Source organism: Sinocyclocheilus anshuiensis, unplaced genomic scaffold (assembly GCF_001515605.1).
Source record: "Sinocyclocheilus anshuiensis isolate Anshui unplaced genomic scaffold, SAMN03320099.WGS_v1.1 scaffold322, whole genome shotgun sequence".
NCBI classification, from domain to species: domain Eukaryota; kingdom Metazoa; phylum Chordata; class Actinopteri; order Cypriniformes; family Cyprinidae; genus Sinocyclocheilus; species Sinocyclocheilus anshuiensis.
The window spans coordinates 470604-486493 of NW_015542366.1; the positions used below are offsets into that span (position 1 = coordinate 470604).

At 36.0% G+C, this 15890-nt stretch overlaps 1 protein-coding gene and 1 pseudogene across 1 annotated transcript in view; one reads left to right on the forward strand and one right to left on the reverse strand.

The window, feature by feature from the left end:
* The window catches only part of LOC107692180 (transmembrane protease serine 3-like), an 11606-nt gene extending 9754 nt beyond the window's left edge, over positions 1 to 1852 (reverse strand). Inside the window, exons 1-2 of the mRNA XM_016491141.1 lie at positions 1784 to 1852; positions 181 to 463 (exon numbers count right to left, since the gene is read on the reverse strand). Coding sequence (XP_016346627.1) covers positions 181 to 463; positions 1784 to 1852 — 352 coding nt within the window. The remainder of the gene's footprint in view (positions 1 to 180; positions 464 to 1783) is intronic.
* Positions 1853 to 5858: 4006 nt separating this feature from the next.
* The window catches only part of LOC107692121 (pyridoxal kinase-like), a 19908-nt pseudogene continuing 9876 nt past the window's right edge, over positions 5859 to 15890 (forward strand).

The window sequence follows — 15890 nt, forward strand, 5'->3', positions numbered from 1 at the left end:
ACGGGTCAATATAATCAGTCTGCTAAAGGCCAGTGGTGCCAGCGGAGTAAGACTGATTAGATCACTTTTAGCACCTCAAGTATCTGTCCTTTAACCCCTGTGTAATTGGCCGTGTAAACCACGTGCTGAAGCCATTTCAGATTGTACTTACACAATGTGACACCAAGAAAGCTTGCTTACCATCCAAGAAGGGCTGGACCTTGATGACGGGCACACCTGGGCTGGGTGGGATCTGAATGTTATGGGCTTTATACACAGGCAGTGGAGCCGACACCACAGTGGGCAGCTCAACGGGGACGTGAGGGTCCTGCGAGTCTGGGTCGTACAGGTGACTGGAATGGCTGTTTTGACTGCTGAAGGAACTCACATTGAACGTGGTGGGCGTCTCGACTATAGGAAGGTCCTCTTCTGTGACCGAGACCAACTCAAGAGCACCAGATTCAGTGCCGTCCTCTACCGGATTCTGAGATTGTGTGAGAACAAAGACAAGTAAGAGACACTTTTAAATTATATGAAGGGATACATGACCAGTTAAAAGTTTGGAATAATTATTTTTTTTTAATGATTTTGAAAGAAGCTGCATATACTAATTAAGGATGCATTTATTTGATTAAAAATACAGTAAAAACAGTATAATATTATTAGAATTCAAAATAACGGATTTCTATTTGAATATATTTTAAAATGTAGTTTATTCCTGTGATCTCAAAGCTGAATTTTCAGCATCATTACTCCAGTCTTCAGTGTCACATGATCTTTCAGAAATCATTCTGATACGCTGATTTGCTGCTCAGGAAACATTTCTTATCATCATCCTTGTTGAAAACAATTCTATTCATTCTTTGATGAATACAACATTCAAAAGAACAGTGTTTATTTGAAATAAAAATCTTTTGTAACATTATACATTTCTTCACTTTAGTGCACCCTTTCTGAATAAAAGTATAAACAGCACAACTGTTATCAATCATGTGATCATGTGACATGCGAGTATGGGCCGATGAAAATGTATCTTTGCCATCAGAGGAGTAAATTACATTTTGAAAATATATTACAGCAGAAAACAATTATTTATTTATTTGTTTATTGTGCTGTATTTTTGATTAAATAAATGCAATCTTGGTGAGCATAAAGAGACTCCTTTCAAAACATTTAAAAAAATCTCAATTATTCCAAATGTTTGACAAGTAGTGTATATTTATGAAAAACACAATAATAATAATAATAATAATATTAATGATGATGATGTTTTTGGTGATGCTTAAAATAAAAATGTTGAGGTGATCAGCAATTAAATTTAAAAAGTCTTGTTAAAATACTTAAATTCTTGAAAAAAGACATGCTGCTTTAAGTTGTTTGGCATAATGTATTATTGTTTAGCATATTAAAAAAAAATAAGCAGTGAGGCTATTTTGTTTTAAAATATTAGTAATAAATGTCCACCAAATCCATTTTGCTGTGACTAGAAACCCACAGGCAGAAACACCTTTAGTTAGTTAGCTAGTTAGTTATACAAACCAATAACTACTTAAAACTTTGATATTTACATGAAAAGGCATGCTTCATTCAAAAAAAAAAATGTTTGAAAGCCTAAGGACCAAGTGTATTCATTGCTTAATGACAAAAAAGCGAGCGCATGATGGATAGCATGACACCGGAGGAAATTGTGGGAGCTGCTGTGATAGACCCACCTTGTCAACCTTAATATAATTTAAAAGTGTCTGAAACACAAGGACACCCGCAAACACTCTGACATGAAATACTGCTGGTCATGCTTCCTTACCCTCTCCTGTCGGCTTCCTTCCTCTGAAACTGGCCGCTCCGTCTCTCCTGCTGTCTGGGAAGAAGCCATGACTCCGCTCTCGTCCTCTCATCTTCACTCCATCTTGGATGACAGTGACACCGATCCACTTAGGAAGTGAAAAAGTGATGTTGTCAATGGGAATCCAAGGCCCACGGTCTGTTTAATCTTTTTTCAGAAAGAATGAAGAATTAATTATATCCAGCGAGTCCAAATCCAAGCAACCGCCTGTGAAATTAGCTTTTGAGAAATTGAGAAATGAAGGGGCTAATTTGAAGGTGACTTACTAGAGAGCTACAGATCTGTCCTTCTGAGTGACTTCATATCTTATTCTTGTTCTTCCCTCTCTCTCTCTCTCTCTCTCTGCCACACCTGCTCTTGAGCTCAAAGTGACACCTGAGCAGGTGTGCAGCAGTGTTTTGTCATGTCACTACAGCTGTGGATCAGGTAATGCTGGACAGTCTCAGCTTCTGAGGTCCGGTTACACTGAAAGGTCAGGCAGGAGCACCAAGCAAGAAAAGGTCATCAGTCTTTAGGCGGTTCCCTAATTGAACCTCCAGCACCCATAATTATATTCATCAAAGACCGTGCAGTTTCTAGATATATGATATCTGAACCAAAAAAATAAATAAATTAATTAAAAAAACAACTTTTATTTTAAACTTTTATTATGAAATATATTCAGTTACTGAAAATTAATTTTGCTATTTTTGTGGGGCTTAAAAGTTAAAAAAAATAAAAAATCTAGGTGTTCAGAGATTTTCCACTACTCTAACCTTTAGCAGAGACTGAAATTATTTTAAAAAATGGTGAAAATACCCACAGTTATATTCATTGTATTCATTAAGGACACTGGAGTTTCTAGATAGATTTTTTTTTATTATTAAAAATCATTAAAATGCAATTCAAAAACCTCTTTTATGAACTTATTTTCAATTTGTATACATTTGTTTACATTTTTTGTGGGGGCTTAAAGTAAACAATATCTAGGTTTTCAGAGAATGGTGAAAACTATTTTGTTCATTAAGGACATCGATGAGTTTCTTGAAAGATGTTTTTTTTTAATATAAAAATACATTGAAATGCGCTTGAAAAGCAAAAATATTTATACATAATAGTAAAAAAAAAAAAAATATATATATATATATATTATACAATATTTATTATAAATAGTATATTAATGATACTAAAATAAGACTGGAGAGAAAAGCATGTCAGTTCATTTCATAATGGTGAAATGTATAATCCTTAACGTTCTGATACAGATACTGTAAATCCAATACATCTGACCTTCCTGTGACCGCTAACTAAAGTCACACCACAAATATTAACTGTGGCAAAAATATTTATACATAATAGTAAAAAAAAATATATATATATATATATATATTATACATAATAAAATGCAATTCAAAAACCTATTTTATAATTGAACAATTTCAATTTCTGAAAATTCATTTTGATGTTTTTGGAGAGGCTTAACGTAGCCTACAAAATGTCTAGATGTTGGGAGATTGTGATAAATTAAAAAAAAACGTCTTGTTAAAAGACTGGAATTTAAAAAAGAAAGAAAGAAATGTTATTTGGCATAATCTATTACTGTTTAGCATAATCAAAAAATAAGCAGTATAAGGCTCTATTAGTAATAAATATCCACCAAATCAAAGCCAGCGTTTAGTGTAATGCAGGAAGCTATTTTATTGTGACAAGAAACCCAGGCAGACAGCCTTTAGACCCTTTAATCAATCCATCCATCCATCAATCAATCAATTAATAAATGTTTGAAAGCTTAATGATTAAATTGTACATTCAAGTGTATTCAAGGTGTAATGAAATGTGTTTTAGTACTTTTAACTTCATGGTCATAAAAAACAAGAAATCATTGGATTTGTTCAGGTCGTTCATTATATGGGTGACACAGTAAACACAATGTGTCAACGAGAGTGTCATTACATCAGTCTAATACCGAGAACCCTTGTTAGTTTTCCGTCATGCCAGATAGAGCTGTATCTGGTGTCGTGGAGTCTTTTTTTACGCTGTGAGTCAGTGTGTTTGTTAGACACATTAGAATTTACATGTGATTCTGAGACGTAAACATGCACTGTCGCTTGCTCACCAGCAGATGTCATTAAAGTGCTTCAGTGTGTCACGCATCATTGGTCGGGTTTTTAGGCAGCTGCTCATGAGTCAGTGAGTCGGCGCCTTCTCGGTTGTTACGGGTGAAGTGGGCTCCGATGCAGTGATGATTCACACGTTTGTGTGATAAAGGAACCGAATTTTGCGCGGTTATAATCCGGTCCTCCCTCTCTCGCGCGCAATCACGACTACTGGATAATCTGAGATGCGTTTGACTCAGCAGCCATAGACTGACAGAAACAACACCGTGGCCATTGAAAAACTGCAGAGGCCAAGTATATAGCCTAGTGGCATTTATAGTTTCAAAACTGAACTAACTGTTGTTGAAGCAGTGTTTAATTAAACTAAATCCAGATCATTCACATTAAGCCGTGAACAACACATTGACCCCTGGTGTGTTAATGGTTTGTTGTACTAGTAAAATATGTAAATTATTCATCTCTCATGAAAAAAGTAACATGACAAGTATATTAGGATTCTTTATATTCAAAAAGAATATCTGTAACCCTGACAAATTCATTATTTTGTATGAAAAACGGTACATACAGCCTTGAAATGATTTTTTCAATAACTGATCACGTATTAAAATATTATTATTTTGAAAATAAATACTGGAGTCCATATGTGGGAGTGTGTTTCCTACTTACACTTGTGCAAAATGTGCAAAAAATAAATAAATAAAAATATCCCCAGGCACAAAATCTGGAAAACTACCTTAAGGGCAATTCGAAAGTGGCTTATAAAAAAATAGATAATATTTAAAGCACCTCAGGTAATATGAAAATAGTGTTTTTCACTCTAATAAATAAGAAATGTTTACGTTTAGGGGTAAGATTAGAGCTGGTCCCTCACAGTTTGCTTTATTTTAAAATATGCTCTTTAAATGATTCATATTCAATCATTCTTTGTAGCACCTTAGAAAAGGGGTAGAGAAACGCTCTCTCAGTCTCTCACATTTCACTGAGGCCAGACAAACTGCTCTGAGCTCGGACGTTTAGATTCATAGTCAGGTAGGCAACAGGCCAAAGATGAAAAAGATGAACTAGGTTTCTAAAGCCTGAAGCTGCCAGCCCACCTGTGCAAAAATAGTCGAGTCCTGACCTGAGGCTTTGCCTATGAGTCAGAATATTTGAGCTTCAGTGGACAATAAAGTATATAGGGCATTTAGGATAGTTGTTTTTATACCATAAATATTAAATAGAATAAGTATTGAGGTTTAACCCTGTAAGGCCTGATGTATGAAATAATAGAAAGATATAATTGTTTTGAAATACTGCGCTTGTCAAAGGAGGGGGCTTTGTAGAAAACGAAGTGTTTGAGAGAGGCAGGGCATAGAGGACCTACAATAATGTATAGTATTTGAAAAATAATGTGTTTTTTGAACATTAAAGCATGTCAACATATTCTGTTACACCAAATACACAAAATAATGATCTTTAAAAAGGCATCATATGACCCCTTTAACATGAAATTCTGATAGCTTGTAATGTAAATGGAGATCTTTATGGATATAAATGAGTTGTCACTCTATATCTCCTAATAATGTCTTAATAAGATATTTATATGCGTAGTATTATGATATATCAAAGCTCTGAATTTTTTTTTTAGGGGGAAACATTATAATGTAATGCAGTACACAGATAATTGAGATGTACAAATAAACATTACTCAAAAGCCTGAAAAAAAAAGGATAATCAAGTAAACCTAAATTGTCATCTTGAAAATATATTATTTTATAGGCCTACTTTATTCAATTTAATTTATAAAAATCAGTAAAGATTTCACAGCAAAAAAGACAAATGTACCATGACCTGAAGGTGGACAATTTTACAATTATACTAAAGGCCTTTTACTTTCTAAAAAAAGCACAATTATAATTTATTTGGTGGTTTAGGGGACATGTGCAGTAGGTATTATTATACTTCTTGTAACAGAATTAATTTCCCATGGATAGACAGAATTAAAATTCAGATAGACGTCACAGGTTGCCGACAGTGGTGACGTCAAACATCACTCATTCACGGCTTGACGTCATCGCTGACTGCGCTAATGATTGGAGGATTCTAGAGCGCGTCTTTGTGCTTTGTGTAGAAGGACCCCGTTTCCGCAACACTACAGACTTCGGTTTATTGCGCTAATGCATCGCTGTATAACAGGTCATTTCTTAAGGTGTGCACAAACTGCAAAAATAAGTGAAAGGCAACAAATACATATATTTATCTTTAATATAATTTCAACATCTGCTAATACTCATAAATGCAAACTGGATTTATTAAGGCTTCTCGGCTTCTCCTTGGTTTACATGACAGATTCATGATGATTTCATCAGCCCATTCTTCTCTACCTGAATGCATGCTAAATATAGCCCACGGTTCTACTACTAATAGCGGACTCGAGCGCTGCTCTACGAGCGTCGTCGTGATGTCAGTGGATTTTAGGTGCCCCCTCAGGATGCCTGAGTAGATGCGCTCGCCGCCAATGAGCGTCTCCAGTGTGAATGTCCTTCATTTCTCTGGCTGCCTTGAGAACTTGCCATCACGGATCCTAATTTGGATGTAAAAAAAGGGAAGAGAAGCACCTCTCCGGTTCGCCGCTGCCCCTCGATCTCGTGACATTCTGGAGCGTCTAAAACAGCTTTAACTGAGCGCGACATGGAGTGCCGAGTGCTGTCGATTCAGAGTCACGTCGTGAGAGGATACGTGGGCAATAAATCTGCATCCTTTCCGTTACAGGTGAGCATCGTTCCTCGGAGGCTCGCGGCACAAATACACTCGTGATTATGATGTTATAGTGCATGACAGCTTGCTGGTGGAGAAAGGAAAGGTCACATGGTCAGTATTCCCTTGCATGCTGTTCTTGTGCAATTTGAGATATTTATGTAGTGAACTTCCCTCATCCCGAGTCTAGACCGTTTCATTCCCAGAACTTTGCCTCTTGATTAAAATATGTTCCTATTAATAGTTACTTGGCTAATTGTTTGCCACAGAAACTTAAAGCTCTAGCCAGGAGTGACACTGCCGTTAACCATCACCAGAAATGATTCGGATATCATTGAATCTTGGTTTCTGAAAGATAATGTGTTATGAGGGATCGCACCGCGTCCAAACTATTAACCCAGGCTCATTAGGTTTTGAATGGCTCCAGCTGTCACCTTCTTATGACTCGAGCCCTTTTTCTGCATGCTCGCGCTGGCTTACGTTTTCGAGACTGACGTCACAGCCGGGAGGCTCAATGCCAGCAAAATCGTGACTTTTTTTTTTTCTTTCTTTTTTTTTTTTTTCAAAGGCTCTTCCAGTCGCGTCTGAAACCCACGCTCGTGCATCCTGCATTTGAATGTTTCATCTTTAAACTTTTGAGTGTTTCAGTGACAGAGAGTGCTATTTTAGATTAGATAACCCTCGTGTTTTGGAATTGTCTTTATGTTTGTTCCCATGCAGAGACAACAAATTTGTACGTGTATTAATAGAACTAATACTACTAGTAAGTGAAGTTAACCTTTTATTTTCCCTCAAAATATGTTCCTGTGATTGTTTGACATAACCACATTCCAGTAGTCAGACTAAAGCTTGAACTTTTCTGGCTCATTTGCATAATGCATCATCTTTTGAGCTCTTGAACTTGAAACCAACTATGCCTGTGTTATTAGTGTGATCATTTAGGAAGCTATTGATTTAAAAGCATATATTAGACACCTAAAATGTATTAATCATAGTTTATTTTATACAATGGATTGAACCTAGCAGGATAGAAAAGCTGTTGAAGTTACCCATAATAACCACATGAATGTTGAATATGAATGACCCCAAATACTACAATAGTACTGCTGCAAAGAGTATGTGAAATTACCCTTTATTTTCCCTTCAAATTCTTTTAATGTTTCCCTTGACATAAGCAAACCTCAGTAGGCCAATATTATAAAAGTGTTAACTTCCATAATACTGTGACTCATTTGTGTTATGCAGCACCTTTTGTGGTCTCTGGCTTAAAAGCAACTAATATGCATGTGTTGTCATCATTTAGGAAGTTAAAAGCATATGCTAGATTTTCAGAAACATGTGCTGGTCAAGCTCAGACACTTAAACATTATATAGCTTGATTATTAACACAATGGATGGAGCCTAGCAGAATAGAAACTGTGTTAAAGTTACCAGATGCTCAATAAGGGACTGATAGTTGATTTTGATGTTTAACCATCTGATAAAATCATATTGTGTAAGAATAGTACATATTCTTATTCTGATCACATGCCCTTGTGATTATTGCATTGAGTACTTTATGTATCTGTGTCACTCTCTGAAGGAACTTCTTTTCATGTTTGGAATGTGTGTGTGTGTGTGTGTGTGTGTGTGTGTGTGTGTGTTTGTCGGGTCTTGGGGTTTGAGGTAGACTCGATCAACTCTGTTCAGTTCTCCAACCACACAGGTAGGCTGACACAAACATTCTGCTGATTTTTGGAGAACAGCTTGTCACAGTGATACAATGTCATTTGAAAGCATTTTAGATAAAAGTAATTGTGTGGTTCGCTTAGTTAAAGAGTCTCAAAATATTTCAAATGTTGTGTGGAAGCATATTTGTTACTATGATGTCGCAGATGCACTGATGAATAGAATGTGTTACTGTATGATGCCATAATTGGATCCAGATGGAATCATTTTTGAAAATGTGTTAAACAGCACATTAAGAGTTCAGGTTTTTCATTAGATTTTTTGTTAGATTAAGAAGTTATGTGTCATAATGACAATGCAACATATGCCCAAACAGGCACTGACAGAACTGACCAAAAAGAAATCACTACAGATTTTATAAATGTAAATTAATGTGTTCTTCAAGTTATTATTTTCGTTAAACCTGACAGGCTGCCTGGACTGATCAGGTTATGAACATGTGATTAAAAATATACTTGTTATAATGACTTTGATTAGTAATGCTTACTAGATAAACAAATTATGAACATTGGCTGAACTGAAACAGTTTCTGAACATTCCAGCCAGTCACAGTGTGCATAATTTGCATATAAGGGTTTGAGGCTTTAGGGAATTTTTATCCTGATGGTTTTTGATTTAAGATAACAAGTTTTGATCAGTTGTCGGATATCACTTGTGCCGAGTGCCCAAGTGCATTTTCATATTGATGCAGTAAATTTAATTTGCAAATGCACCGTAGTGCCCCTTGACCTCTTTCTTCGACAATGTCTTACTGTCATGAGGACAGAAACAGATGCTTCATTGAAGTGCTTAATGCATATTGCGTTCACATTTTGTTACAGTTCATTATGATCTGTGTGTGAAAAGTGTAGTTAGTGAGCTGTCCAAACAGACCAAGCACTGATCGCTGTACTTCAAGAGAGTAGAAGTATTGTGATATTTTTTCTCCCCTTTGGATAGTGCACTTCAAATCTGATCCTTTAAAACATATCCTGTTATGTTTTGATTGAGATCTTTCTTTTATGTTTTGATTGAGATCAGGGAACTTTTTGCATGCCCTGTGACCGGCCTCCCTCTCTGCTTGGATGCTTTCTTCTCCTCAGGGCTGCAACGTTGTCTTTAGCCACTTGAGTTGGGTTTTTCAAAAGCGTTTAAGTGACGTGACGTGACGTGGCCAAGTATGGTATGGTTACCCATACTAGGAATTAGTGCTCTGCATTTATCCCATCCTAAGTGCACACACACAGTAGTGAACACACACACCGTGAACACACACCCAGAGCAGTGGGCAGCCATTTATGCTGCGGCGCCCGGGGAGCAGTTGGGGGTTCGGTGCCTTGCTCAAGGACACCTCAGTCGTGGTATTGAAGGTGGAAGAGAGCACTGTACATTCACTCCCCCCACCTACAATCCCTGCCGGTACGAGACTCGAACCCGCAACCTTTGGGTTACGAGTCTGACTCTCTAACCATTAGGACACAACTTCCCCACCGTTTAAGCCTATAGACAGAGGGACACAGACTCATGTGCTGCTGGCTTACTAAGTATTTCCAAACCAGCAGCTAACCGAGTACCAGGATGTATATATATCCATGATGTTACTTCATGCTAAAGAAAAAAAAACTAGTTCAGCACTTGAGTCGTCTTAGGCCAGCTGCAAAATTATGATCCAATTTATTAATCGAAAATGTTTAATTTATCCTTTTATAAAATTTGATTGATAATTTATGGTAGGAATGCAGTATATTGGCACCATATGGGTCATTTGATGTTGGCAGTTTGATCATTATTGGCCAATATTAGATATTTCCCCGCTCTACTATTATGAGCCCTTTTTTCTCATTCAAATATGATACTTTTTGTATAGCACCTTTTGAAAGGAATATTTGTCCATCTTCCACTGCTCACTTTGATTACTCCACTAAAAAGTAAAATAGATTTTTAGTGAGCAGTGGAAGCTTTTTTGTTTTTATAAAAAAGGAGATATTATGATATTATAGATTCACTACATCAGCCGTTTATTGGTTATTGACCTTAACAAAAACACAGTTCAAAAGTTTGCAATCTGTAAGATGTTTGCTTTGTTTTTGAAAGATGTCTCCTATGCTTACCAAGGTTGCATTTATTCAATCAAAAACAGTAAAAAAATTTAAAAAAAAACAGTAATATTGTGAAAAAGTACTGTTTTCCATTTTAATGTATTTAAAAATGTAATTCATTCCTGTTATGGCAAATTAGTTAATTTACTTAATTTTCAGCAGCCATTACTCTTCTATGTCACATGGTCATTGAGAAATCATTCTAATATGCTGATTTAGGGCTCAAGAAACATTTCTTATTATGCTTAATATGTTTGTGAAGAGAAGACCATAATTAAAAAAAAAAAAACTTTTTGCATCCTTGCTGAAAAAAATAATCAATTAAATAAAAAACTTACTGACCCCAAACTTTTTAACAGTAGTGTAATTAGTAGTGTATCATCATTATCAGTGCATCCTTACGTTTTTGAATTTTTGAATTCTGTTAGTTTATTCGTTACTTTATAGAGGTGACAATTAGAGATCGACCGATATATCGATTTACCGATATTTTTCCCGATATTTAAGCATTTTACCATAATCGGATATCGGTTTTGTAATATCGGATTCACCGATAAATGCCGCCATCTTGTGGGTGTTTTGAGAATTGCGCGCAGGATCGCCATTGCAGCGCGTCTGAGGGGAGACGAGACAACAACAACAACGGCGTGCAGGCACTTGATTTGCTGTAGTTAGTAAACTTTATTAAACATAACAGCCATTTATGCACAAATTAGATGCATTTCATAAATGGCTGATATGTAGTTTATGCAGCTTGGCTCTAAGAAATAGAGACCAACTCACGGAGTCATGTAAAATAATCCGTCAATTCCTGTCCCAATAAAGACGTAACTTTGCCGGAATTAAATAATATGCAGCCATGAATGAGCGCATGTTGGAAATAAAAGCGCTGAATTTAGTTCTCTCTCTGTTGTATATTTGCTCATCATTAGACTAAATTGTATTAACATTTACTATATAACCATTATTTCGCTAATAAACATCTAAATAAATAGAACTCTATGGAAATTATTTATTATCTCCGCGAGTGATCGCAGTTTGAGTATAGTTCTGTGTAACTGCATAGATAAACCGCGCTGTCAGCAGGCATTTCATAATCTAGAAGGACAAAAACATTATTTAATAATTCTGATATAACATACCAGTTGAGAAATGCAATAAAATACGATGTTTTGTTTGTTATATTCCAATATTCCAGAGAATATTATTCAGTGAATTAACATTATCCAGTGAATTATTCTTGACTTCATAGCTATTAAACTGCTTATAAACCTACTAAAACTGTAGTTTAAAATGAAGTTGATATGACTCCTGTCCTTTATTTATTTTCTCCATTTGAAAACATTAGACCTATTTTGCTTATTGTTAATATTAGTGTTGTTTCTGTTGATGCTTTTTATAAATAAAATGTTTTTTATTGTTGTAATATGAAGATTAAATTTAACATGAAAGACTGCTAATTTTCAACACTTAAAAAAACAAAACAAAAAAAAAGATGACTGAAAAGAGGAAAAACCAAAGTGAAGTACGTTCTTACTTTATAACAGTAAATAAATATCGGTTCTGCATATCGGTTATCGGGCACATAAACATGCAAATAATTGGTATCGGTTATAAAAAAAATCAATATCGGTCGTATCGGTATCGGTTATAAAAAAATCAATATCGGTCGATCACTAGTGACAATGCAGCGTCTATTGACCTGTTCATTGGCCATGTCTCGTTAATGTACAAACATTTAACTGGGTTAAATGTTTAGAATTAAGAATTAACATTTAGAATTAAGTTGATGATAAGTAATAGTAATTATTCAGTAAAATTTTTTGGTAATCAGCATCTAAAAGTACTTTCTGCCTGTTGATGTGACAGCAAGGAGATCTCCAAACTGGACCTTCCCTCTAGCACTTTATAGTTCGACCTTTCATATAATTTTGCAGGTTATGACATCCAGAACTTCATCTCAGTTCAGAATATCAACGGGCACTGCAAAGCCTTATGGGTAGAAACAGCATGCACCTCATGCGGCATCTTCTCAATGCTTTCCCTGATCGTGATTTGGTGTGAAATAGAGTATCTGCATGATACGTGTGGGTGAAGTGGCTGGGATTAGAGGTTTTGTGGTTCCAGCCGAGAGGCTTTGCAGAGTTGCGGCAGCAGAAAATGATGACGACAGACACCCGTCTTATCAAAGATTCCCCTTTGCAGTCATCTTCTCCCCATAACACTTACACACACACACACACACACACACACATCAAGGCTACAATGATGCGTCTTTTTCATCCAGCCCCTCAGGCTTTCCTCTGTCCTGTTTCTTAGCAACTAGAAACATACCATGTGACCAGCTCGGTGACTCACCTGAGTTGTGACATCACAGCTCCCGCGGCAACAGTAATGGTGTCTGATGAAGCGGTGGCGCTTCTGTCCGTTCTGTGGTGCGGAAAGTGTCATGTGACCACACGAGATCTTCATGCTCGTAGCAGCTCGAACGTCAGCAGACGCTCTGCATCACCGCTGGATTTTTAATCTGATTTCTGTGTATTTGATCTGTGATCTGTCTTTATTCAGGGTACTCTCACTGGAAGGGACAGGTCTTGACTGCAGATGAGCTTCATGTCCTGTATGAAGGGATCAAGCTCAACAACGTCAACCACTACGACTATGTACTTACAGGTCAGTTCTTTGACTGCCATTCATGCCAATGCATCTCTATTTGACACACGACTACTATGGATTATTTGCATGTTTAGTAATTTATTGAGGGGAGGGATGAAAAATATGGAATGATGTAATTCTGTGATGGCATAAAACAATGTATGTGGGACCCTAGAGGCCCCGGGACAGCCCGGCACCATACCTAAAGGTCATAATATCATAGAGACCTGTGTCTGTGTAGATATCTTCAGCTACAGGCAATTTTGGTTCATCTGTGGACTTCTAGAAAATAAACTAGTGAGAGTGGGAGAAAGTGTTTTAACAGTTTACATTTCAGTTGATTTAATTTCATTGCTGATATTTTACATATACCAAATATACACATTTTGCATAATATTTGTACAAAATTTTCACATTTTCATACAAATTTTTACAATTTTTTTCATACAATTTTTGTGTATGGTTTTTGTCCAGTATTTCACACGTTTTGCGTAATTTGACAAAATTACAACTTGATTTTAAGAGATTTGTTATAAAAAGTTTTATTTACCTTTTTAATTTTTTTTCACACAGCATGTCTCGTATTTCATCTCAAGCATTGTAACCAGGTACACCGAATTTTGATATATCTTTATTAGTGGCAAAATTGTTGGTTGTGGAAGACACCAGCTATACAAAATTTTTTGAAAAATATTTTAAATACACTACCATTCAAAAGTTTGGGTTTTTTGAAAGAAATCTCTCATCAAGGCTACATTTATTTGATCAAAAATACCGTTAAACTGTAATATTGTGAAATATTATTACAATTTAAATAACTGTTTTATTTTAAGATATTATAAAATGAAGTTAAATCCTGTAATGGAAAAGCTGATTTTCAAGCTGATTGTCACATGGTCCTTCAGAAATCATTCTAATATGCTGATTTGCTGTTCAAGAAACATTTCTTATTATTATCAGTGTTGAAACAGTTGTGCTGCTTAATATTTTTGTGGAAACTTAATGTATTTTATAATAGATTTTCATAGCTTAGACCGTAGAGGACACAGGGTCATAGAGTCGCAGGTCTCACACCAGCACCGGAGAAATATTGTGCTCTATTGAGTGTGTTAGCGAGCGAGAAGTCTCTGGTGCATGGGCTCTCCTTTACCATCACCTTGAGAAGAGAAGGAAGAGAGGAAAGCACAGAATGGCTAAAGAGGAAAGGAGAACATAGGAATAGAGAGCCATGTGAGACCTTTTCACACACTTTTAAACAGTAAAAATATGTTTAGCTCCATCTGAACATAAATAAGATATAAAATGCATATGTATCGGGATTATTTTATTTTGCTTAAATGTAAATAGTTTTAGTTGTTTTGTGGCTTATTGTGTGTGCACTACCGTTCAAAATATTTGGGTCAGAAGATTTATTTTTAATTGAAAGAAATTAATGCATTGTATTGATAATACAAATAATTTTATTCAGCAAGGATGCATTAAATTGAACAAAATTGATAGTTTATGTTATAGAAGATTTCAATTCTAAATAAATGCTGTCCTTTTGAACTTTATATTCATCAACAAATCTTGAAAACAATATATCACAGTTTCCACAAAAATATGAAGCAGCACAACTGTTTTCAACTGATGATGATAAGAAATGTTTCTTGAGCAGCAAATCAGCATATTAGAATGATTTCTGAAGGATCATGTGACACTGAAGACTGGAGTAATGATGCTGGAAATTCAACTTTGCATCACAGGAATAAATTACATATTAAGATATATTAAAATGGAAAACAGTCATATCAATAAGTGTAATAACATTTCACAGTAGTCCTGATTTTACTGTATTTTTGTTCAAATAAATACAGCCTTTGTGAACATAAGAGACTTCTTTCAAAAGCATCAAGTTGTACCGATCCCAAACTTTTCAACTTTTGTGTATTTACTTTGATCAAAACCAGACCATTTCAAAATCTCAAGAAAAAGGGGTTCTCTTGTATTGACGGTTTAATAACATGAGTTGATTTTGGTGGTTGTCAGCGTTTTGTTTTCAGAGCACTCATTCTGTATCCCACCTGTATATTGACTATCCTAATGCCTAGGCTCTATTTCTAGTGCACTATTTCTAATCCCAGCTGTGATGTGGTAAAGTGAAAATTGTAACTTCTGTTGGACCCTTCTGCATGCCTCTCTTGCTAGTGGCTTGTATTGTTGCAGTGCGATTTAGTGTGTGACACATGAAAAGCTCTGAAGGTCAGATGAGTCACATGTAGGATTTATTTACCTGACTGGAGAGACAGAGCCGCCACATGACCCATACCTGCAGATTGGTCCTGGAAATTTCAGAGTGGTCCCAACTCAACTTATTGTCACTTCCTTTGATATAGTGCATGCTTTGATGCGTTTATTGGGTTCCAAGTCTGTTCATTTAATACACACATAACAAAGAGTATATTGTGGTGTTCTGATTCTTTTCAGACTTCTGAAATAAAATAATTTCTTCAAGTATTTATGGCAAAGACGGCATAATTCTGACACGTTTTCACCCACAAATTCCCTGTATTGTAGTAATAACCACTAGGGTTGGGCGATGTCTACAAAATTGACATCGGACGATGTCTACAGTGAAACATCGCGATGGACAATGACATCGGTGGGGGCGGAGGGGTGTGGGGGTGGAGTTAGGGGGTGTGCCCGAAGCGTGAATCCTTATAAGGGAAAACAGGATTCCTAACACCGTGTCTACACCGGACGCGAGTGGTGCGGCGCGACAAAATACTATAGAAC